Source organism: Neovison vison, chromosome 4, assembly GCF_020171115.1.
Source record: "Neovison vison isolate M4711 chromosome 4, ASM_NN_V1, whole genome shotgun sequence".
NCBI classification, from domain to species: domain Eukaryota; kingdom Metazoa; phylum Chordata; class Mammalia; order Carnivora; family Mustelidae; genus Neogale; species Neogale vison.
This window is the reverse complement of record NC_058094.1, coordinates 82,626,020-82,653,132: the sequence shown is the minus strand read 5'-3', so window position 1 is coordinate 82,653,132 and position 27,113 is coordinate 82,626,020. Positions and strand designations below refer to the sequence as shown.

Here is a 27,113-nt window from a genome sequence, read left to right as displayed (position 1 = left end):
GGTTTGTCTCCCTCCCAATCCCACCTTCTTTCACTTGTTTTTTCTTTTTCTACCCCCCAACGCCCCCACATTGCATCTCCACTTCTTCATATCAGGGAGATCATATGATAGTTGTCTTTCTCCACTTGACTTATTTCACTAAGCATAGTACCCTCTAGTTCCATCCACATCATTGCAAATGGCAAGATTTCATTTCTTTTGATGGCTGCATAGTATTCCATTGTGTATATATACCACTTCTTCTTTATCCATTCATCTGTTGATGGACATCTAGGTTCTTTCCATAGTTTGGCTATTGTGGACATTGCTGCTATAAACATTCGGGTGCACATGCCCCTTCGGAGCACACGTTTGTATCTTTAGGATATATACCCAGTAGTGCAATCGCTGGGTCATAGGGTAGCTCTATTTTCAGTTTTTTGAGGAACCTCCACACGGTTTTCCAGAGTGGTTGCACCAGCTTGCATTCCCACCAACAGTGTAGGAGGGTTCCCCTCTCCACATCCTCGCCACAATCTGTCATTTCTTGACTTCTTAATTTTAGCCATTCTGACTGGTGTGAGGCGGTATCTCATTGTGGTTTTGATTTGTATTTTCCTGATGCCGAGTGATGTGGGGCATTTTTTCATGTGTCTGTTGGCCATCTGGATGTCTTCTTTGCAGAAATGTCTGTTCATGTCCTCTGCCCATTTCTTGATTGGATTATTTGTTCTTTGGGAGTTGAGTTTGCTAAGCTCTTTATAGATTTTGGATACTAGCCCTTTATCTGATATGTCATTTGCAAATATCTTCTCCCATTCTGTCAGTGGTCTTTTGGTTTTGCTAACTGTTTCCTTTGCTTTGCAAAAGCTTTTGATCTCGACGAAATCCCAATAGTTCATTTTTGCCCTTGTTTCCCTTGTGTTTGGTGATTTTCCCAGGAAGAAGTTGCTTCAGTTGAGGTCAAAGAGGTCGCTGCCTGGGTTCTCCTCAAGGATTTTGATGCATTCCTTTCTCACACTGAGGTCCTTCATCCATTTTGAGTCTATTTTCGTGTATAGTATAAGGAAATAGTCCAATTATATTTTTCTACATGTGGCTGTCTAATTTTCCCAGCATCATTTGTTGAAGAGGCTGTCTTTTTTCCATTGGACATTCCTTCCTACTTTGTCAAAAATTAGTTGACCATAGAGTTGAGGGTCTATTTCTGGGCTTTCTGTTCTGTTCCATTGATCTATGTGTCTGTTTTTGTGCCAGTACCATGCTGTCTTGATGATGACAGCTTTGTAATAAAGCTTGAAGTCTGGAATTGTGATGCCACCAATTTTGGTTTTCTTTCTCAGTATTCCTTTGGCTATTTGAGGTCTTTTCTGGTTCCATATAAATTTTAGTATTCTTTGTTCCATTTCTTTGAAAAAAATGGATGGGATTTTGATGGGGATTGCGTTAAATGTGTAGATTGCTTTAGGTAACATAGACATTTTCACAATATTTGTTCTTCCAATCCATGATCATGGAACATTTTTCCATTTCTTTGTGTCTTCTTCAATTTCTTTCTTCCTCAATTTCTTGGTACTTTATAGTTTTCTGAGTATAGATTCTTTGCCTCTTTGGTTATCTAGGTATCTTATGGTTTGGGGTGCAATTGTAAATGGGATGGACTCCTTAATTTCTCTTCTGTCTTGTTGTTAGTGTAAAGTAATGCAACTGATTTCTGTGCCTTGATTTTATATCCTGACACTTTACTGAATTCCTGTACAAGTTCTAGCAGTTTTGGAGTGGAGTCTTTTGCGTTTTCCACATATAGTATCATATCATCTGCAAAGAGTGATAGTTTGACTTCTTCTTTGCCAATTTGGATGCCTTTAACTTCTTTTTGTTGTCTGATTGCTGAGGCTAGGACTTCTAGTACTATGTTGAACAGCAGTGGTGATAACGGACATCCTTGCTGTGTTCCTGACCTTAGTGGAAAAGCTTTCAGTTTTTCTCCATTGAGAATGATATTTGAGGTGGGTTTTTCATAGATGGCTTTGATAATATTGAGGTATGTGCCCTCTATCCCTACACTTTGAAGAATTTTAATCAGGAAGGGATGCTGCACTTTGCCAAATGCTTTTTCAGCATCTATTGAGAGTGTCATTTGGTTCTTGTTCTTTCTTTTATTAATGTGTTGTATCACATTGATTGATTTGTGGATGTTGAACCAACCTTGCAGCCCTGGAATAAATCCCACTTGGTCATTGTGAATATCCTTTTAATGTACTGTTGGATCCTATTGGCCAGTATTTTGGTGAGAATTTTTGCATCTGTGTTCATCAAGGATATTGGTCTGTAGTTCTCTTTTTTGATGAGATCCTTGTCTGGTTTTGGGATCAAGGTGATGCTGGCCTCATAAAATGAGTTTGGAAGTTTTCCTTCCATTTCTATTTTTTGGAACAGTTTCAGGAGAATAGGAATTCATTTAAATGTTTGGTAGAATTCCCCTGGGAAGCCATCTGGCCCTGGACTTTTGTTTATTTGAAGATTTTTGATGACTGTTTCAATCTCCTTACTGGTTATGGGTCTGTTCTTGTTTTCTATTTCTTCCTGGTTCAGTTGTGGTAGTTTATATGTCTCTAGTAATGCATCCATTTCTTCCAGATTGTCTAATTTGTTGGCATACAGTTGCTCATAGTATGTTCTTATAATTGTTTGTATTTCTTTGGTGTTGGTTGTGATCTTTCCTCTTTCATTCATGATTTTATTTATTTGGGTCCTTTCTCTTTTCTTTTTGATAAGTCTGGCCAGGGGTTTGTCAATCTTATTAATTCTTTCAAAGAACCAGCTCCTAGTTTCATTGATTTGTTCTATTGTTTTTTAGTTTCTATTTCATTAATTTATGCTCTGATCTTTATGATTTCTCCTCTCTGCTGGTTTAAGCTTTCTTTGTTGTTCTTTCTCCAGCTCCTTTAAGTGTAGGGTTAGGTTGTGTGTTTGAGACCTTTCATGTTTCTTGAGAAAGGCTTGTACCACTATATATTTTCCTCTCAGGACTGCCTTTGTTGTGTCCCACAGGTTTTGAATTGTTGTGTTTTCATTATCATTTGTTTCCATGAATTTTTTCAATTCTTCTTTAATTTCCTGGTTGGCCCATTCATTCTGAAGAAGGATACTGTTTAGTCTCCATATATTTGAGTACTTTCCAAATTTCTCTTGTGATTGAGTTCTAGCTTCAGAGCATTTTGGTCTAAAAATATGCAGGGAATGATCCCAATCTTTTGATACTGGTAGAGACCTGATTTATTACCCAGGATGTGATCTGTTCTGGAGAATGTTCCATGTGCACTAGAGAAGAATGTGTATTCTGTTGCTTTGGGATGGAATGTTCTGAGTATATCTGTGATGTCCATCTGGTCCAGTGTGTCATTTAAGGCCTTTATTTCCTTGTTTATCTTTTGCTTGGATGGTCTGTCCATTTCAGTGAGGGGAGTGTTAAAATCTTCTACTATTATATTATTGTTGATGTGTTTCTTTGATTTTGTTATTAATTGGTTTATATCATTGGCTGCTCCCATGTTAGGGGAATAGATATTTTAAATTGTTAGGTCTTCTTGTTGGACAGACCCTTTGAGTATGACATAGTGTCCTTCCTCATTTCTTATTATAGTCTTTGGCTTAAAATTTAATTGATCTGATATAAGGATTGCCACCCCAGCTTTCTTCTGATGGCCATTAGCATGGTACATTGTTTTCCACCCCCTCACTTTAAGTCTGGAGGTGTCTTTAGGTCTAAAATGAGTTTCTTGTAGGCAGCATATGGATAGGTTTTGTTTTTTTAATCCATTCTGATACCCTGTGTCTTTTGATTGGGGTATTTAGCCCATTAACATTCAGGGTAACTATTGAGAGATATGAATTTAGTGCCATTGTATTGCCTGTAACCTGACTGTTACTGTATATTGTTTCTGTTTCTTTTTGATCTACTACTTTTAGGTCTCTCTTTGCTTAGAGGACACCTTTCAATATTTACTGTAGAGCTGGTTTGGTGTTTGCAAATTCTTTTAGTTTTTGTTTGTCCTGGAAGCTTTTTATCTCTCCTTCTATTTTCAATGATAGCCTAGCTGGATATAGTGTTCTTGGATGCATGTTTTTCTCATTTAGTGCTCTGAATACATCATACCAGTTCTTTCTGGCCTGCCAGTTCTCTGTGGATAGGTCTGCTGCCAGTCTAATGTTTTTACCCTTGCATGTTACCGACTTCTTTACCCGGGCTGCTTTAAGGATTTTCTCTTTGTTGCTAAGACTTGTAAATTTTACAATCAGGTGATGAAGTGAAGGTAATTTTGAGGGGTGTTCTTAACATCTCCTGGATTTTGATGTTTGTTCTCTTTGCCATATTAGGGAAATTCTCTACAATAATTCTCTCTAATATACCTTCTGCTCCCCTCTCTCTTTCTTCTTCTTCTGGAATCCCAATTATTCTAATGCTGTGTCATCTTATGGTGTCACTTATTTCTCAAATTCTCTCCTCGTGGTCCAGTATTTGTCTCTCTTTTGCTCAGCTTCTTTATACTCTGTCATTTGGTCTCCTATGTCACTAATTCTTTCTTCTGCCTCAATTATCCTAGCAGTAAGAGCCTCCATTTTTAATTGCACCTCACTAATAGCTTTTTTTATTTCAACTTGGTTAGATTTTAGTTCTTTTATTTCTCCAGAAAAGGCTTTTATCTCTCCGGAGAGGGTTTCTCTGATATCTTCTATGCCTTTTTCGAGCCTGGCTAGAACCTTGAGAATCATCATTCTGAACTCTAGATCTGTCATATTAACAATGTCTGTATTGATTAGGTCCCCAGCCTTTGGTACTGCCTCTTGCTCTTTTTTCTGTGGTGAGTTTTTCTGCCTTGTCATTTTGTCCAGATAAGGTTTGCTTTCTCCTCCTCTGGAATTCCGCTGTTCTCCTTGGTGAGTGAAGTTGGTCTTAGCTGGGTTTCTTATTGATCTTCTGGGGGAGGGGCCGGTGTAGTGATTCTCAAGTGTCTTTGCCCTAGGCAGAATTGCACCGCCCTTACTAGGGGCTGGCCTAAGTAATCCACTCAGGTTTGCTTTCTGGAGCTTTTGTTCCCTGAGTGCTTTCTGTAGAGTTCCAGAAGTTGGGAATGAAGATGGCGGCCTCCCAATCTCTGGTCTGGAGGAACCGAGAGCTCAGGGTCCTGCTCTTCAGTGCACCCTCAGAGAAAAACGCCCAACCACCGCGGTCTCCCTGGCCTCTGGTCATGCTTGTAGGAAAGCGCTCAATCAGTCGCACTTGGAGAAAAGCGCCCTGTTGCTTCCGTCTCCATGGCCTCCAGCCACGCTCCGAGCTCACCCAGCCTGTGACTGGTTCAAGGTAACCCCGAGCTGAGAACTCACTCCTCGGCTCTGTCGCTGTAGCTGGCTTCCCCACTCTAATACCTGCAAGCTCTGAGACACTCAGATTTCCCCTGGTCCTTCTGTGACCCCGTGGGACATGGGGTTATTCCGACCCCATGTGGGCTTCACCCCGGTTTAGCCTCTGGAGCCATGTTCCTCAGTGGAACAGACTTTTAAAAGTTCCGATTTTGTGCTCCGTTGCTCCGCCGCTTGCCAGGAGCACACCCCATCTATTTTCCTGTCACTTTGGATTCACTTCTCCGCAGGTCCTACCTTTCAGAAAGTGATCGATTTTCTGTTTCTAGAATTGTTGCTCTTCTTCTCTTCGATTTCCCGTTGGATTTGTAGGTGTTCGCAATGGTTAGATAAGCTATCTAGCTGATCTCCTGCTTCCTGATGTCATCTCAGCCTGCTACTTCTCTGCCATCTTGACTCCTCCCCCTCCCCATTTGCTAATTTACCTGTCCTTTTTTGCTATTGAACTAGAAGTTTCTTCGTATATTACAAATAAAAAAAAGTCAGTTATGTACAGTGCAAATATCTTTGATTCTTTTTTTTAAAATGAATGGAAGATACAAATTGTAATGTAGATGACTTTATCAATCATTTTTTATACAATAATTTTTATATTTTGGTTTAAAAATCCTTCTTTACTACCATTAAAAAAATCTCATTTTTATTCATAAATATTTAAATATTTGTTTCTTAATATTAAAGGTATTTTTTAACCTGGAATTTATTTTCGAGTATAGTTAAAGTGAAGATTCATTTCACGGTTTCCCTGTGACCAGTTGCCTATCACTATTTATTGAGGACATCTACTTTCTGTAGATGAATAGTGCCAGGACTGTAATTAATATTGTTTTTCTTTCTGTTCCATAGATCAATTTATTAATCCCTATGTCAATAAAACAATATGTTAATTATGATAGATTGATAACCTCTTGCTATTAGATTATCCCAGTCATTCTTAAATCTTTGCTCATTTATATACAGTTTTAATCAACATTTCATTTTCTACCAAAAACCCTTCCAGGATTTCCACCAGAATTACGCTGACCTACAAATCAGTATTGGAAGGACTAACATCTTTACAGAAGGATTTGTCTTCTCAATTTCTTCCAACAGCATTTTGTTCCTACAAGTTCTTGAATATCTTTGGTTAGACTTATTTGTTTGTTTTAGATTTCATTTTATTCTGGTAAGAACACTTACCATATAGCTACCTTCTTAAAAAATTATTGGTTACAAATCAAAGGTTATACATTTTCACTTAAGCAAGATGAAGAAGTTATGCAGATATTCAGTACCCTATCATATGTACAATCAATAAAATATGTTGTTAGATTTATTTTTAAATAATTTATACTTTTTTGCTATTTTAAGAAGTATTATTTTAAAAATAAAATTAGGTATTCTATTTGTTGCTGACATGTAGAGAGAAAAATATTTTTACTTATTAATGTTAACTAATAAACTTGCCAAATTCATTATTTCTGATAGTATATTTTAAATGTTTCTGAATTATGTGAGGAAATTCTATTATGTATAAATAATAAAATCATATGCATTCTTTCTAAATTCATAAATTTTGTTTCCATTTCTTTTCTTTTTGCACAGGCTAGGACCTTCCATTATAGTGTTGAGTAAATACAGTCTTCTTTCTACTCCCAAAGGAAATATTTCTAACATTTTATCTTGAAAAACACCATTTTCAAAAATATTACTTATAGAAAGTTTTTTAAAATCATTGCTAAGATCTTGAATAGATGAATAGATGAAAATTTTAATAATGAATAGATGAAAAATTTAATCAAATGCTTTGTCTAGCTCTATTAAAATAATATTAATCCATTAATCTATTAATGTCATTGAATTCAGTAGGTCAATATTTTCTATAGGGATTATTCTGAATTTTTTCCTCATAATATTCTTTATTAGATAAAGTTGGGAACTATTCCCTGTTCTATTCTCTGTAATAGTTTGTATAAGACTGAATTGATCTTAGACATTTAGAGAATTTGTCCACAAAATAACTGCCATATTTTTTATTCTTTATTTATCTTTTATTTAAATAATTTCTAACACCATCTTTTTCACCTTTTTGATTGAAACTTATTATCATACTTTTTTTTAAAATTTTTTGCTACCTATCCCTGATATTTTGCCAGGTATACAGAATATTATACTACTTTAATCAAATAATAACTCTCTTAACTGGTATTGCAATGTTAGCTAGCATTTAATTATGTGATTTTTATTCAGTGCCACATGATAGTATTTAATATTATTAATATTTAATACAGAAAATATTTTAATATTTCCTACATGTTCAGCAGTTTCTTTGTTTACCTTTACATTTTATTTTGAATATCAGTCATTCTTTCAAGTTCTTTCTTTTCTTAGGAATTTCCTTTAGAAATTTCCTTAAAGTAATATTATAGTGGACAAACATTCTGTTTACTGAAAATATCTTTATGAAGCCCTTGTTCTTCCATATTTACTGTTATTTTTCTTGAGACACTTTGAAGGTTTTTTTAAGATTTTATTGAGTTGATAGAGAGAGAGCAAGAGCAGGGGGAGGAGCAGGGAGAACCAAGCTCCCCACTGAGCAGGGAGCCAAATGAGATACTTGATCCCAGCACCCTGGGATCAGGATCTGAGCCAAAGGCAGACATTTAACTGACTGAGCCACCCATATACCCCAAGACAGTTTGAAGTTTTGATTCCAACATATTGTGGCTCCTACTGCTCCTGATATGAAATCTATTGTTAATTCAATTGATATAGGTGATTTGCCTTTCCTTTCTAACCAATAATACCACTGATGTGAACTACCCATTGAGTGAAGAAATCGTATCACCAGAGTATGGAATAACCAACTGTGAGAAGAAACAACTGGCTAAAAGGCCACAAGCTAAACTCCTTCACCCATACCAGGGAAATGAGCAGTAAGGAAACCTAAATATGACCTCTGAATAAAATGCATATAATGCTAGAGAACTAGCCATGCAGAGGTCCCTGATGACCAGAAAAGACCACATAGCAACAAAAAGAGAGGGTCACCTTGCCATTGGCTTCCCATTAGTGAACCTGTCCCTTCCTCTCCATTCCTTCAGGGCCATCACTAAGCAGGAAGAATTGAAAGATTAAAAAGAAGAAAGTATACCAAAAACAAACAAACAAACAAACAAACCAAAAAAAACAAAACAAAACAAAAAAAGTCCTAAACCTTGCCCTTTCCCAGTTCCTGCACTCACATGGACACCCCAATCTACTAGAGTCATCTGCCCCAGCCTGCACTGAGATAAGGCCAGGAAAAGAACTACATCTACACTGTGAGACTTAAATATTGAAAAGATATGGAGCCTTGTGGTTTGGGAGCATAAGTGTGGCATTTCCAGTTTTTATCAAAAAAGTGGTCCAAAAGCAACAAGGAGGATAAAAATCAGAAACATACTGCTAGTGTTGCTTATAAAACTACCAGCTTCATTTTCAGCAACATTGGGGAAGCACTAAAGCTGACTCCACCAAAAAAAGGTGGAGGGAGGGCTACCTAAAGCAGAGAAGATCAAGTAGAGATGTGTGTGGAAGAGGATATGACACGATCTCAAGAAGGGCCAGGCACATACATTTCTATGTATGACTAGAAATGACTAGAAAGACATTTCCAGAACAAAATCTGCATCATAGGCACACAGTGCTATTTTTTATATGTGTACCCAGTTAGTTCCAAAGGTTTTACATAATTATCTTTTCTTCACTCAAAGAAAATGCCAACCTTTTCTTATATGACATTCCCATATGAAAGGGAATCAATTTATAGATTATATATTTTGTTGTAAGGTACTATCTGGGTAGTTTTAATTTATGTAGCTTTATTATGTATTTTATAATTTAGCATGATGAGTCCTCTTTAATTATGGTTCCTTTTCAGAATCTTCCCAGTTATTCTTTGTCTCTTGGCTAATTGTAATGATTTGTCTCTCCAAATCTATATTAAGTGACAATAATGACAGCAGTAATCTTTTCTTTAGTGAAAATATTTATGGTATTTCTCTATTAAGCAGGATTCTGGCTAATGAGTTCAATAAAGCAAGAGTAATTTGTAATAAATTCTAAAAATTCATTAAAATATATAAAAGGAAAACTATCATATATATCTGTCTATGCAAAAAATCCAGGAATGTAAATCTATTTTATCATGTTGAAGAGATGTTTGTTCAAAACTATATGAATTGAGAGTTTCTAATGAAAATAAATGTTGAATTTTATCAAATGTCTTTTTAGCATCTATAGAAAGAATCCTGATTTTTCTTCTGAAATTTATTAATATGATAAATTATATTAATAGCTTTCCTATTATTACACTATCTTTGGCTTTCTTGAATAAAAACTACTTAATTATGGACTAATATTTTTTCATGTGCTACTTGTTTTTGATTTATAATTACATTTATTTATTTACACTATTGGATTTTTGCATAGATGTGCAAGATATTTTTCCTTTATATATTTAAAGAACTCTTAGGATTTTTTATCAAGCTTAGGGTTTTTTTTTTAACTAAAAATAATTTTAGTGTGTTTATTATTTTCTAATTCCTGAAGCAATATGAATAGCATCAGAATTTTTGTTATCTATAGATGTGACGGTTTTCCTTGGGAAACCACTGGCCACATGCTCTTAGTGGAGAGAGCTCTTTCACAGATTTAATATTCAGAATAATTATCAGTCTATTCAGCCATGCTAGAGAGTAACAGCCCGCTATCTGTACTCCTGTGTTCTTTGGCAACTTTTTTCTTCCCTACTATATTCTGTTTATATTTCTATCTCTTCTGAAGTTAGTTTTAATTAAATATGTTTCTATAAAATTACTAGCTCCATCCAATGTTTGTGTATATATTTGCATATGCTTGAGCAAAATATTAGTAGAAAAAATAAAATTATTGCATAGCTAATAAAAGAATCATCTCTGGAGTGAATATACATTGTTCATAATGCAGCAAGGGACATAAAGGGTAGACATGAGAGAGGCAAGTAAAATGAGGTGGCAACAAAGAGTTTAAAGAGATTAAAAAGAAAAATTAAAGATCTAGAAATCAGGCAAAGAAGATCCAACAAATGATGTTACTCAAACACATTAACTTCAGGAGCACTACACTTAAAAATTATTGAGAAGCTCAAAGAACTTTTATTTATGTTGATTAGATGTATCTATGTTCACTATATTAGAAATTAAATCTGAGAACTCTAAATTTTACCTATTCAAAAATTATAGTTATAAACTCATACAATTTTCAAATAAATAATACAATTTTATGAACATTAATTAATTTTCCAAAAATAAAACTAGTGAGTGGAGTAGCATATTGTTCTACACTTTTGCAAATCCCAATAATTGCATAACTGCTTTTCAGTTCAATCTCTTGCAATTGGTCATTTTAGTTGAAGTATATGAATAAAATATGGCCTCACAAAGATAAGTATTTGCAAAATGTAGGGATATTTTAAAAGTTTTTCCAGGTAATTGTGAAAAATCTTTGATACTATATCAAAATTTAACAACTGATAGCTTCTTTTTGCCAATTTCTTTCATGATGCATCTACCAGAGAGTCAAGATTCAATAAAAGTAGTATTTTCCCCATTTTATCAGTAACATTATAAACAAAATTACTTTTTTTCCCCACACTACAAGGGAATAATATATGAATTACTAGTACAATTTGGTGCCACTGCTTTGGTTCATGCTAAGGTACAGCACCTTTATCCACCATTGTCTTGGTACCATCAAGGCAAATGTCAACCTAGTAGAAAAGGCAAACAAGATCTTGATATTATTATGAGATTGTTTTAACCCAAAAACCTCATGAAAAGTTCTTGTACACTTCAGTACACACAAAATTGGGCCTGCAAAATATTGTCAGGGGTGCTAGTAAAAAATATTGTTAATAATTTCAGAGATAAAATGGTTCCACCTGTTATATGTTTACTTGAATTCATTAACTCCTCCATTCCCACAGTCACAGATGTTCAGGTCACCTAGTATATCACTCAGCTATATAATAGAGTTAATGGTTTATTTTTAGAGTTTCTTCACCTCAACATTTGCCTGTTCATTTTGGGCTGATTAATATCCTACATAATATATCTGGCCAACAAATGGAAAGTTCCATGGCCTATAGTCAAGATATGATATATTCTAACTCAACCAAAAATCCCAACTATTTTTTCCCTATGGCCCTCTTCCCCACTCCATTCACATAGTTCATGTTCAACATGTAGGGCTATATGTTTGCTAAAATAACTTATTTGTTTCCACATTTGTGCTTATTGCTAATAATATTTTAATTATGTATATTTGATAAATTTATCAAATTCCTCCACATTTGTCAACTGTCAGATTGAATGGCACATTCTAATATTAATTTCAACAGTAGCATCTTATAAAGCTTACAGAGTGGAGGAAAGAAACCCTCCTTGGGGAAGAGGCATGCTTCTAAATTGAGATCTAGAGGGTCAGTGGGGGACACTGGTGTAAAGATGTAACAATGGAGCAAAAAGAGGACAAAACTAAGACCATTAACTTCAGCATCGTCATGCTATATTTTATTTGACTACAATATGTTGGTTTAATATGCCCTCCTTTTTAAAAAAGTATTAATGTAGGGGTGCCTGGGTGGTGCAGTTGGTTGAATATCTGACTCTTGGTTTGGGCTCAGGTCATGATTTCAGGGTTGTGAAATCAAGCCCCAAGTCAGGCTCCATGCCCAGTGTAGAGTCTGCTTGAGTTTCTCTGTCTCCCTCTGCACCACGCCCCAGCATTCTCTCTCTCCCACTCTCTTTGTCACTCTCAAATGAATAAATAAATATTTAAAAAAAGAATATTAATACAAAAACCTCCTGATTTTTAAATTAGTTGAATTAGTTGAAAACCAATTCAAAAGCAATTTTAAACATTCTGCATAGCAGATTTCAGCCTTTCTTTTAAGAAAGAATGACCCAAAGATATGAGGTTTTCCAAGAGCATGGCAGTTCCCTTCAACTTTCAAGTTTTTTTCAAATCTTCCCATGCACTTCAGCTGCTACTTGACTACTTTCCCTCTTCATAGAACCTTAACTTGATCAAATAAATAAATAATAACAATCACTTGATATGTTAAAAATATAGTGGAAAAGGAATCAATACAGGATTGTACATAGATATTAGTTCAGTGTAATCTTATGTCTATGTCTCAGCATCACTGAATATTTCAAAATTACTAGTATTTCTTTTTACATTTATATTGCTACCTCTGGCTGATCTTTGTCTCTATGTTTTATATGCTCTTATCTAAATATGTGTTACTGCTGAATTTAGATCTACTACATCCAAATAAATTATAGCAATTTTATGGAGAAATCTAGGAAATTATGTTTAAGTGCAAAACAATCCTAAAAATTCAGTTTAGGAAATATATATATCATAGACCAGTAACTAAGAAGAAATTTCAAGAGTACCTAATAACAACCATTTTTCATCCTTACATTGGAACTTTCTTTAAAAATTTAAACCTTAAGTTTTCTTTCTTTATTTATTTTTTTACATGTCAGTTAATGATATATTATTGACAAATAACCCAACCTCATACCAGAATATTATTATTTATGATAAACAATGATAAACAATACTATTTCTGATACTGTATTTCATGATGAGTCTGGAGAAAAGTATCTGCAGTATATCCTCAATAACCCTCAGCATAAAAGATACATCAATATAAGACCAAAATTCAAATGATCAGGTGTGAGAAATTTATCTTTCTGTGAGCTAGTCTCTGCAGGTAAGGCTAATTAACTAGTTCTGAAAAAAATGTGAGAAAACACAAAATGATATTTTTTGGAAGAAAACATGATATTAATAATTAACATTAATAGAAATAAAATCCTCAAGTTGAAAAAAAGACTTATTGGAAGAGAGTTATAAAATTTGCAATTTCTTAGATCCTATAAAATAAAAAAACTAAATAAGTAATAAGATCACCCAGGGATGTGTGAAAGACACATAAAGAGGCACTCTTCAATTGTGTAAATCCAATCACAGCACACATTACCTTTGGGTTTTACAGTTAGCTGGACAGATACTTTTTTCACTCCCAACGGACTTACTGCCTGACATTCATATTGGCCTTGGTCATGATGTGCTGCATGCTCAATTCTCAAAGTTCCAGAGGAGAGAACTGTATGTAGACTTTCCTGAGAGAGTTGCCTTCCTGCAAAGAGGGAAACAAAATACTTTGTATGGCACTGTTATGGCTCAAAGAGTTGACAGCTATTACTGTGTGATCTTCGGGTGTTTGGTAAAGGTTGGGATCTCTCTGGAAGTACTCTGTGTCACAATACTAGGACCCCCCCCCATAACACTCCATCTGGAAACTGGGGCACCCAGCTTGACCAGCCTCCAAGCAGGAGAACTGGTCATCTCCCTTAATATATTCCTACACCTTCATGTTTGGTCCCTCAGTTTTATTCTCCACAGTTAGAATGCAAATTCAAAACTAACCTTATTCCAGCATTACCCTTGTGTATGGTGCCTTCCTATTACTCTTAGAACAAGCTAAAAATGCCTAAGGGTTGGAATGTGAGGCATTGCACAGGCTAATCAACCACACCTACTTCTGTAGCCTCATGGCCCCACTCTTTACTTAATGGAGTGCAAACAAGGCAAAATTTGGATAACAGAAAATTGTTTTTGCATTCTTTTTTTTTTCTTTTTAAATTTATTTGACAGAGAGAGAGAGATCACAAGTAGGCAGAGAGGCAGACAGAAAGAGGGGGAAGCAGGCTCCCTGCCGAGCAGAGAGCCCGATGTGGGGCTCGATCCCAGAACCCTGGGACCATGACCTGAGCCGAAAGCAGAGGCTTTAACCTACTGAGCCACCCAGGTGCCCCTTCTTTTTATTTTTTAATAACAGTTTTTATTCCTAGATTACTCCCCAGAGTGATTACTAAATATGATTGTCAAATATCTTTATAACATTTGTCACATGTATGCAATATTTGTAATATAAAAACATTATAGAATTACAACATTTAAGGTGCTGAGACAGAATCTTGGGAATGGTGGTTTTTGTGACACTGAGGCTGTTAATCCTCACTCACAGTCACAACCACCTACCCAACATTGCACTTTATCACCTCTGAGCTTACAGAGTTTCCACTCCTCATGGCCATTAACAAGTTAATGGATTGTCATTCTCAACTATTTCAGTGACAATATGTGTCAAATGTAATAGCTAACCTTTATTGTTAATAAATAAATAATATATAAAAATGGATAACTAAAAATAAATAATAATTTTTTAAAAACTATTTACCTTTGTAAACAGTTAACTTTTATTGACTTTCTACACAAAGGAGCCAAATACACTTTTAAATGTTTATGAGTATAAATACACTCAAAATAATCCCCAGAATTACCCAGTGTTGTAGGCAATATTAACACTCCCAGCATATAGATAAAGCAACTCTGGTAAAACCACAGTTAACTTACTTGCCCAAGGTCATGCAACTAGTAAATGAAGGAGGGAAATGTGAATCTTGGTTTTCCAGCTTCAAAGTTCACCTCCTACCCACTCTACTTTTATAAAGATGAGAGCAAAAATTTTAGCCAAAAGAAGTTTACAAATGTTGATGTGTTTAGAATTTAACCTAGTTACCTGAACTAACAAAAAAGTTAACAATTCCAAGACTAGAGAAGTCTTAGTGGAGCATTCATCTCAGAGTATAGACCTTACTCTCTAACACCACAAGGATCACTAGAAGTTCCTGGCCCCTCGGATCAACAGCGCACACCCCTTCCCAACACTTAAAAGACAGCAGCTCTCTAGACACCTGGATGGCTCAGTTGGTTAAGCCAGCAACTCCTGGTTTTGGGTCAGGTCATAATCTCATGAGTTGGTGAGATCCAACCCACACAGGGCTCCATCCTCACTAGGGAGTCTGCTTGAAGATTCTCTCCCTCTATCCCTGCCCCAACTCACACTCTCTCACATGCTTCCTCTTTCAAGTAAATAAATAAATCTTTTATGAAGCATTTTTTTTAAGATTTTATTTATTTATTTGAGAGAGAGAGAGCACACAAGTGGGTGGAAGGGCAGAGAAAGAAACAGACTCCCCACTGGAAGGGAGCCTGAGGTGGGCATTGATCCCAGGCCTGGGATCTTGACCTGAGGCTAAAGCAGATGTTTAACGTACTGAGCTACCCAAGCACCAACTCCTGCCACCAAAAAGCATTCTTTAAAAAAAAAAAAAAAAGGGACAGTAGCTCTCTTTTATCCATTTAACATGCTAGAGTTTTCTTAAGGTTGGTTTAACTGCACTTACAATTTCACTTTGTACTAAAAGATAATTCTGCCACTTTAAAAAATGCTTAAAACCACTAACTGTCCAATAATTTTATTTTAAAAATCAAGAAACTGAACAAACTAGTGGTTGCCAGAGAGGAGGTACATGGGAGAATGAGTAAATTTAAAAAAAAAAAAAAATCAGGAAACAGAGTCCCAGAGAGATTATCCGAGGAAGGTCACATATTCAAATGTTGAAACTTACCGTATAACTGAAATTATGGTGCCATATTTAATTCAGAGATTACATTTTGTGTGATGTTTTCATGTCCATTATATAACTATGATAATTAGTTTAAGTTGTTTTTTATCCTCCCATAACAAGGAGGTATTTATCTCTTTCCACAATTACTTGCCCATATGCTAATACCTGCTTTGGTCCAGGCAATTATTGGAGGTGGGTTGCCTTCAGCTTCACAGAGAAATTCAGCAGTGTGTCCTTCTAGCACCACTTGATCCTTGGGGATTACTCTGAATTGTGGAGGAGCTAAAGAGAATGAAAATTTATATCAAAATTAAAAATTATTCTGTAAATTAATAGTAAAGGAAAAAAGAAAATGTGTTTAAATATGTTCCTTAATTATAATTTGTTTCAAATTATTTACATAAAAACTATTAAAAATGTACAGTTGCTTGTGTATGTTTGTGTCTGCTTGCAAAGAAACCAAAAATATACATTTCTGGTTTGCAAAGCAGAAAAGCAGTAGTTAGTAAGAAGGAACAATTTCTAAATCTTATGGACTCTGCTTCATATGTTATCTACTAACTGCAATAGACATATATAAAACTAAAAATTGTATTTGAACCATTAACAAAACTATTTCCTTCAAGCTTTGGAGGACCAATGGCTTTCATTAGTTTCAGGAAAAAAATGTTTCCTATAATACGTGCTATTGTACGTTTTTAAAATTCACATTTAAAATTCACATTTTAAAAATGTGAAATTTTAAAATTTCACATTTTTAAAATTCACATTTAAAAGTTAAAAATTCACATTTAAGTCAAAATTTCAACTTCTCCAAACCTTCAGATCTTTTACAATTAATTTGTTTAAAGAGTAAATAGCTAATAGTTGCATATACACTTATGTAGTCTATTCATGACTCTTTTATTAATATGAAAAAGAAATCTGTATGACCATTTAAGGGCATGATGATCTCCAATGATAGCTGTAAGGTTTTATAGGTGAGATAAACATGACACCAGGTGAGGTAGGCACAAGGCAAGATTTATTAAAGGTACTCTCGGGTGAAGTTTTAGGGCTCAGGAGAAGGGGAGTCAGGAAAGTCATGCTGGGAGGAGGTGGACACCCTCAGGTGAGGTTCCACGACTCTGGAAAGCTGTCAGGGAAGTCCCACTGGGAGGGAGTCGGTGGCGGTCTTTTATTGGGCCAGGGCAGGGCATGGGCTCACATCCATATATGGTAGGGTATTTGGTGATTGGAGGGTATGGAGTGGGGGGGTCCTGATACTTCTGTTCCCTTCATAAGTATGGGGTTACTTATGGAGACGTGACCTGGGCATACATCCTTTCGGCGGGAGAGTCAAGGGTTGAGGAAGTGGGGAAGGGGGCTGGAAGATGGCAGCCCTGACGGTCATTTCCATTGTTCCTCCTGCATTCCTGGAGCCACCGACCCAACAATAGCAATGTGTTGACATTTTCCAAACAACTTTCTGAGATGACCTGACCTCTTCTCCACGCTGTTAGATCTTTGTACTTTCCTCATTCCTCTTCCTCACTGTCTGGATTTACAAGAATCATGATAAAATAAATAGTATTTGGCAAACTGTATTTGTTTTAGCTTTCATATTGTTTACCTAATAAAGACTTTTTAAAGTCCTCAATTCTAAAAAAGGTACTAGGCTAAAAAATGGTAAAAGTTAAATTATGAGGTCATAAAATTCATGAAAGTCCTCAAGAATACCTGCAAGATATTTGTTATAGACTCTTAGAAAAGTCAAGGTGAAAATAGTCCACAGATCAGTAGGCTCTGGCTCCATGTTCCATAGATGAAGAAATTAGGGCTGAAGGTGGTTGAAATGAATAATTCTTAGAGACACAATGAGAATTTGGGCCACTCAATGTTCTTTCCAGAACATTACATGAACTTTTTAAATTGCTAGGAATAACTGGAAGTGAGCAAAAATATTTCTACATTAAAAAAGTGGATTCATGACACAGCAGAAGAGCTATAAAGCAAAAGTAGGTAGTAGTTACAGCAAGTCATTTAGTGAAGGCACAAGTTTTGGGCAACTTGACTTGAACTTTTTAATAGTAACTAAAACACAGCTAGCCACATCTGGCATTGTTATATTTCATATATGGTATTGTTATATTTTACTTGTTCTCATAAAAAGTGATATTTTTAATCCAAGACTACATCCTACCAAAAACTATGAAAGGCATTTTACATTTGTTCCTAGCAGTAAAATGGTCAATTTGCTAGATCAGTGAAGAAATTTTAATGCAATGGGAAGAAAACCCAGAAGATCTAAATATCACAAAGGCAGGTAGTGTAGGCTGGAGGAATTCAAGAGAAATAATGAATTGACATTTCTGGGCCTTTCACTTAACAATGGTGGCCATCAAGCTACCTCTAATACTGACACACCACATGCTTAGATGAAGCATTTTGCCATTTTATTAAAATCCACCCTTCTGATGACTTTTACAAAACTCATGACTGTGATGCCTCATACAGAAAAGGATTTTTATTTACATTGTTGGTAACTATAGGCCCTTTCATCTAAGTGCCCCATACTGTGATTCACACCTTTCATTGAAGCTGTTTCTTTTTCATTTTATCATTTGTTCAGCTGGTCTAGGAAAGGAAATTAATTTGTGGACAGTTGTGTTCTTGGCTTAAATAGACATTAAAGGAACTAAAGAAAATTGATGGAACATCTGTGAAGATAACACAGAAAAGGTACATCTTAAACTATTTAGTCTATTCATTAGGCAAATGAAAGGAGCCTCTTTTATAAATGTATCAAGTGATTAATGGACCATTTCAAGACCGATTAAAAATCTCAACACATAGACCTACAAATAACCCAACTATACAGTTGCAAGGGACAAAAGATAAGCAGATGGCAATTTCAGTGCAAACTGCCTGGTAAAAAGAAATCGTTAGTGTATTGTGGTATGAGAAATGAACAGCACCATATATGTCAGAGTTTGGTTAGACTTGAACTGATACAGATGAAAAAATAGAAGAAGTAAAAGCTAAACACAAGAAGCTGAGACACAAAAGATTAGAATGGTATGAAATAAAGGAGCCTGCCAGAGTGAAATTAGGCATTATGCTTCTAAACACCAAATATTAATATTAAAAAATGCAAGCAAAAAAGACCCCAAATGCTATTTCTTTGTAAGCATTTTTCAATCCTAACACATGGAAAATCTAAAAACAATACTTTGGTCTTTTAAAAGTAATTTCCCCCAGGAGTTATCGAAGACATCAAGAAAAAAATCATTTCTATACCTTTTTAGCATATAGAAAATGTTTTTCATGGTATTAACATTTCTAGGGGAAACACAATTTTTTCCTCAGACGTATGAATAGAAACAATGAATTATTGATCTATTGCTACTTAAAGAGTTGATGTTAAGCAGAAGCAATTTGGAAAACAATTACTGAATAATGAAAATCCAGGATGGATGAAGTATTGTGACTTCCAGTGGGCCAATTCCTCTGCTCTCCAGAAGCCAACACTCAGCCCCAAAGTCTCCCCAACTCCATGTTTCAAAACTGCTGCCATGGAGCCCCTGGGTGGCTGAGTTGTTTAAGCATCTGCCTTCAGCTCAGGTCATGATCCCAGGGTCTTGAGATGGAGTCCTGCATTGGGCTTCTTACTAAACAGGGAGCTGCTTCTCCCATTCTTTCTTTGTCCCTCTCCCCAGCTTATTCCTTCTCTCTCTCTCTCTCTCAAATAAATAAATAAAAATCCTAAGAAAACAAAAATTTTAGAAAATACATAAAATAATATAACTTCTGGTAATTCCACCAAGTTGGCAGAGGAATGGGGGACTCCTTTTTAAATGGTCCCCTAAATTTAGTTAGAAATCTACTAAGCTTCTCTGAACACCCATAAAATCAGCCTGAGATGTAAGATTATACAGTTCTGGATATCTACCCGGGCAGAGGATCATCAGTTGAGAGGGTACACCTTGCCTGGATAGTGGTTGGTATTTTTTGGCTATATATCCCCTCAAGCACAACTCAACAGAATGACTAAGAGGAGGAACTCCGAACAAAGAAAAGACCCAGAGACAATGGGCTCTCCTGCCAATAACCAGTAATGAGATTGAAGCAGTGATCAAAAACCTCACAAAAAAATGAGTCTGTGGCCTGATGGATTCCCTGGGGGAATTCTACTAAACATCCAAAGAAATAATGCCTATTCTCCTGAAGCTATTTCAAAAAATAGAAACAGGGGGCGCCTGGGTGGCTCAGTGGGTTAAGCCGCTACCTTCGGCTCAGGTCATGATCTCAGGGTCCTGGGATCGAGTCCCACATCGGGCTCTCTGCTCAGCAGGGAACCTGCTTCCCTCTCTCTCTCTCTCTCTCTCTGCCTGCCTCTCCATCTACTTGTGATTTCTCTCTGTCAAATAAATAAATAAATAATCTTAAAAAAAAAAAAAATAGGAACAGAAGGAAAACTTCCAGACTCTCTATGAGGCCAGCATTACCTTGATCCTAAAACCAGGCAAACACCCCATCAAAAAGGAGAATTACAGACCAATATCCCTGAGGAATATAATGCCAAATTTCTCAACAAGATCCTAGCTGATAGAATTCAACAGTACATTAAAGGATTATCCACTGTGAAAAGGTGGGATTTATCTCTGGGATACAAGGGTGGTTCAACATTTGCAAATCATTCTATGTGATAGAACACATAAATAAGAGGAACAAGAAACCACGTGGTCCTCTCAATTGATGCAGAAAATGCATTTGATAAAATACAACATCCTTTCCTGATTAAAACTCTTCAGAGTATAGGGATAGAGGGAACATTCCTCAATTTCATAAAAGACATCAATGAAAAAAAATATAGTGAATATCATCCTCAATGGGAAAAGCTGAGAGCCTTTCCCTTAAGATCAGGAACATGACAAGGATGCCCCCTCTCGCCACTATCATTCAACATAGCATTAGAAGTCCTAGCAACAAATATCAGACAACAAAAAGAAATTAAAAGTATCCAAAATGACAAAGAAGTCAAACTCTCTCTCTTCATGGATGAATGATACTTTATGTGGAAAACCCAAAAGACTCCATCCCCAAATTACTAGAATTCATACAACAATACAGTAGTGTGGCAGAATACAAAAATCAATGCACAGAAATCACTTGTTTTCTTGTACATTAACAATGAAACTCTAAAAAGAGAAATTAGAGAATGGATTCCATTTACAATAGTGCCAAAAAAACTTAAGATACCTTGGTATACCTAGCCAAAGAGGTAAAGGATCTATACTCTAGAAACCATGAAACACTCATGAGAGAAATTGAAGAAAACACAAAAAGATGGAAATACATTCCATGCTCATGGATTGGAAAAATAAACATTGTCAAAATGTCTATGCTGCCCAGAGCAATCTATACTTCCAACACCATCCCAATCAAAATACCAATTGTACTTTTCAAAGCTCTGGAATAAATAATCCTAAAATTTGTATGGAACCAGAAAAGACCCCAAATCACCAAGGAAAAGTTGAAAAAAAAAAAAAAAACAAAACTTGGGGCATCATGTTGCCTGATTTCAAGCTATATTACAAAGCTGTGATCACCAAGACAACATGGTACTGGCACAAAAACAGACACAAAGATCAGTGGAACAGAGTAGAGAGCCCAGATATGGACACTCAGTGCTCTGGTCAAATAATCTTCGACAAAGCAGGAAAAAATATCCAGTGTAAAAGAGACAGTCTCTTCAATAAATGTTGCTGAAGAAATTGAACAGCTATGTATATAGAAATGAAACCTGACCATTCTCTTAACACCATACACAAAGATAAACTCAAAAGGGATGAAAGACCTCAATCTGAGACAGAAATCTATCAAAATCCTAGAGGATAAGATAGACAGTAACCTCTTTCACATGGGCCACAGCAACTTCTTGCTATACAAGTCTCCAAAGGCAAAAGAAATAAAAGTGAAAGTGAAATTTGGGATTCCATCAAGATAAAAAGCTTCTGCACAGCAAAGGAAACAGTCAACAAAGAGGCAACCCAAGGAATGGGAGAAGATATTCACAAATGACACTACAGACAAAGGGCTGATATCCAAGATCTATAAAGTACATCTCAAACTCAACACCCCCTCCAAAAAAATCAAGTAAAAACATGGGCAGAAGACATAAACATGACACTTTTCCAAAGAAGACATACAAATGGCTAACAGACACATAAAAATGCTCATCATCATTAGCCATTAGGAAAATTCAAATCAAAACCACATGCCAAAAACTTGACAAGGAAGAAACCACAAATGCTGGAGAGGATGTGGAGAAAGGGGAACCTTCTTACACTGTTGGTGGGAATGCAGGTTGTGCAGCCACATTAGAAAACACTTCCTCAAACAAAAATAGAACTACCCTATGAGCCAGCAATTGCGCTACTGGGTATTTACCCCAAAGATACAGATATAGTGAAAAGAAAGGCCATATGCACCACAATGTCCATAGCAGAAATGTCCACAATAGCCAAACTGTGGAAAGAGCTGAGATGACCTTCAACAGACAAATGGATAAAGAAGATATGGTCCATAGACACAATGGAATATTACTCAGCCATCAGAAAGGCTGACTACCCAACATTTGCATTAACATGGATGGAAGCAGAGGAGATTACACTAAGTGAAATAAGTCAAGGAGAGAAAGTCAATTATCATATGTTTTCACTTGTTTGTGGAACATAAAGAATGGCATGGAGGACATTAGAAGGAAGGAAAAAATGAAGGGGGGAAATCAGAGTAGGAGACAAATCATGAGAGACTATGGACTCTGGGAAACAAACTGAGGGTTTTAGAAAGGAGGGTGGTAGGGGAATGGGTGAGCCTGGTGATGGGTTTTAAGGAGGGCACAGATTGCATGGAGCACAGGATGTTATGTGCCAACAATGAATCATGGAACACTACATCAAAAACCAATGGTGACTAACATTATGTATGGTGACTAACATAACAACAACAAAATAATCATAATAATAAAATAAAATAGCTTCCTAAGTAAATTATAATGTTCGTGGCTCTAGGAAGCCCTTAAAGATGTATCATTGTAAATTATTGTACTCTTGTCAGCTGATGACAAAAGGTTTTGGGTACAGAAGGTCTTTTGGCATCATTCCAATAAGATTCACTTTCTGAAGGTGCAAGAAGTGTTTAGTGCACACACACCTAAACCCACACACACAACCACAACAACAGGAAGGGAGGGGCAGCCCAGTTCAGAACAAAAGCATAGCAGAGAAACATGAGTTCTTTATAATAGGATTACAGGCCCAAGCATATAAATTACTTACGGTGTTCAGAATAGTTTTATTACTGCTTTGTTAAACAGCCCCGGCCTGTAAGAGCCATCAGCATAGTCCTAAGCTATGTTAGTAGACAGCTTGGTAAGGGAATATGAACATAGGGCACAGCATTTTCACTTTCATATCTAAAGTGTCTTTCTTACATCTGTGAAGTATCCTGAAGCACAAATATCTTTTGACAGTTTGCTGCCAAATGACTTCATCTCTTTTGTTGCTAAATGGTTGATTATAGCGTTTGGATAAAGACTGAAGTGGAAAAAAAGTTTTAATATGAAGTAGATTAGTTTTGAAAATTCTATTATGTCAAAAATAAATGGTAAATACAAAAATCTTTTCACTGATTTACATGACATTACTTTTTTAAGTTGAAAAATGGTTTTCTGAATGTGGCATTGTGAACATTTCAATCATGACCCCCTGCTCCCATACCTTGTACAATTATGTTTGCTGTAGCTTGAACAGAGCCTTGATTATTGTCGGCATGACAGGTAAATTGACCGTGATCCTGCAGGGTGACATTCTGTAAGTATAGTCCTCCAGAAGTAGTCAGGTGCCTGGATCGATCCAGGGCCTCTCCGCTGCCCCTAGTCCAAGTGACATGGGGGTGTGGGTGGCCTGTGGCCATACATTCCAAAGTTGTGCTGGTGCCAATTAAAACCTCTGTGTCCTGAGGCTGAATTATAAAACTAGGCTTGGCTAAAAGAAAGAGAAAAACAAAACAAAATAACCACTTTGAAATTAAGAAGGTTATTTATTCTACATTGTTTTTTAATTTTTGTCAGTTTCAAAATGCCTTTTTACTAAATATTATATACATACATTAAATTCTCAAATAGTTAAATCTAAAACATCTGGGTCTTAAATCTAGATTTGATATCAATGTGCAGTTTTTTTGAGGACTGATTCCCTTGATGCCATTATGGATCATAGACACTGCTAGTGCCCACCGATTTTTTATTCTAGGGACTAACTGTTCAAGTGTTCCCACTGAAAAATATCCCCTTCTCAGACTCTCTCTCAGTCAAGGGTATCCATCCATGTGACACAGTTCTGCCAATGAGACATAGGCATGCATTCCTGGAAGAGTTTCCTTCCCAGATAAAAGAGCAGTCTAGTAACAAACTATAGAAATGATCCCTGAAAGTATAGTCTTTAAAAAGAGCAGTCTAACTAGTCATTGCTTTTCCTCTTGTTTGCAAGCTGGCATCCAGGCATGTGTTCAGGTTACAAGAGCCAACTTGGGACCACGATGTGACAATTATGAAGGGGAGAAAAGGTCTCTATGCAAAGGACTGAAGAATAGAAAGATATCACTGGAGCACTGGGCCAATATGGCAGCTCTGTCCACACTCCTGCGCTGCTTGTGGCATATGAATAAAGTGCTTTTGCACGCTCGCGTGCACGCACATGCACACGCACGCACATGCACACGCGCGTGCACACACACACACACACACACTGTGTTTACGCCATTTCTCATCAAGTTTTCTGTCACATTCAGACAAATATAATTGAACCACTAGGGATCCTTGTAAATCCAAATTTTAGACTTCCATAGGAGGTGTTCCACTTATTGATTCCTAAGAGTTTCATCTTTTCTGGAAATCTCAAGCAGAAATTAAAGACTTATGAGGGTGTTTAACAGTCTCAATTATTGGGTCTAATTCTGGGGGCTCCTTAATTTCTGAGATGAACATACCATTAAGAGTAGAGATAAGTTTATTTAATCTAATTCAACAATCAAGATTTATTTTAAACAATATTGAATGTCTTAAGCTAGATAATATGCTGGATGTTGGAAAGATACAAAGACGCACAAGACACTCCTTTCCTTGTAAGATTATGCTGTAGCTACGAGGACAGAAGACAAACACATACTCTGAAAAACTATGACATACCTTGGAAATCAATATATTACAGGAAGGTGTAAAGTACTATAGAAAAATGGAAAGAACTATTTATTATAATAATTGAGGTATGAAAATTTTTGAAGTGAATCGATGGCATTGGAAATGAAAAGGAAGACAATCTGATACATCTTGGAACCAAATTTCTAGAGATTTGATGAAGACAAGAAGCAGTGGAGGCTGAATCTAAAGTTTGGGAAGATACTAACGATATCAACAGTGATGGCAAAACATAAGAGGAAATGCAGGCAAATGTGCTTGAGGGATGTCAAAACTTACATGTGAAAGTGAGCAATAAGGTAGTAATGAGATGAAATCTCAGGAAAGATACCAGCAATAAAATCTTTGAAACATACAATAATTATTCAAGTTGTATATTCAGGAATTGCTTTAAAACTCATGTCAATCTCAACGGAAGAGGAAGCAATGTGGTTAGGGCAGGCAAACTGGACAAAGAGCAGGTGGGGAGGGCATGAGGAATAACACAGTTGAGGAAGCCTGAAGACCTTTGGAGAGAAGGAGAGAACCTTTGGAAAGGATCAGGAGGAAATGGTGTTCAGAAGTCAAAGTAGGAAAACTCCTGTGTGCAGTGTCAGGTTTGACATGGAAGACAAAGTGAATGACACTTTGGAAACAGCTAGTGGGTTTTCCAGTCACAAATTATGGACAAACTCTGTAAGGAATTTTCAGATTCAATCAATCTCAGACTCAAATGCAAAATGCATTATTTTTGCCACCATAACTCTTCATTCAGGGCTGCTTTCTCTACGCCCTCGGTCACTGCCTGTGTCACTACTCTCCTCTTCATCGTCACCACAGCCTGTGACCTGCTCACCCTACTCTGTCCTTTTCCGTGTCCTCCAAACTGCTGCCTGGGAGATCTTTATAACAGAAAAATCTAATTTGGAAACACTTAGAGTACAGTCATGAATGATTCGACACTGCCTTACAGTTCCCCAAATCTCACATAACTCCCAACCCTTCACCTGTATCCTCCAAGATATCCAGAACTTCCTACATCTTGAATGTGTGCTGCTTTGTCTACCTTTATTGCCCTTTCTACTAAGACAAGATTTTGATCCTATTTATCTGGCTGTTTTCTACTTCTTGCTTTCAGCTTAGATGTCACTGGCCCTGGAAAATCCTTCTTTGAATGAACACAGATCTCCAAGTCTGATCCAAGTGCTCCTACTGTTAGAGGTGTTGTAGCTGGCTTTGGAAAGTCAGTTATCAAATTTTTGGAATTTTTCAAGCTGACTGTTAAGCGTTGTCATTATTATAAATTAAATTACATAAATGTACAACTAAATAAGTCTAATTAATCTAGTAAATCTCACCAGTGATAAATTCTGACATTTACCACTTCAAGTTATTTTGCATTTTAATATGACCTAGAGTCTTGAAATTATTTACATCTATTGTGTCTGCATGGTAGAAATACTATTCAGTGGTGTGTTCCTACACATCTTTTCCCAACTCCAAATTCAGTGATGTCAAGTTAATCTTTGGCAAAACTGCAAATTGGGGCTTTGCCCTCACCCCCAGAGCCAGTTTCTAAACATTTACCAGTGGGGCATCTGGGTTGGCTCAGATGGTTAAGTATCCAACTCTTGATTTCATCTCAGGTCATGATTTCAGGGTCATGAGATCAAGTCCCCACGTTGGGCTCTATGCTCAGTGGAGAGTCTACCTGAGATTCTTTCTCATTCTCCCCCTTCCTCTGCCACCTCAACCCTGTGCACAGGTATGCTCTCTCTTCCTATAATAAATAAATAAATATTTAAAAATATATATAAATAAACAAACAAATATTTACCAGCACACATCTATCCTTTCTGCTTCTATCCCCTTTCCTTACCCATCATAAAGTTTTAAAATTTTCACAGCTCTTGTGTCTGGTTTATATAAGCCACTAA

At 36.3% G+C, this 27,113-nt stretch overlaps 1 protein-coding gene and 1 pseudogene across 1 annotated transcript in view; both read right to left on the bottom strand.

Moving 5' to 3' along the window:
- Positions 1–27,113, bottom strand: part of PXDNL (peroxidasin like) — a 212,552-nt gene that overhangs the window by 118,373 nt on the left and 67,066 nt on the right. Inside the window, exons 8-10 of the mRNA XM_044245616.1 lie at positions 23,720–23,986; positions 16,122–16,238; positions 13,460–13,618 (exon numbers count right to left, since the gene is read on the bottom strand). Coding sequence (XP_044101551.1) covers positions 13,460–13,618; positions 16,122–16,238; positions 23,720–23,986 — 543 coding nt within the window. The remainder of the gene's footprint in view (positions 1–13,459; positions 13,619–16,121; positions 16,239–23,719; positions 23,987–27,113) is intronic.
- Positions 24,291–24,443, bottom strand: LOC122905614 (annotated as a pseudogene).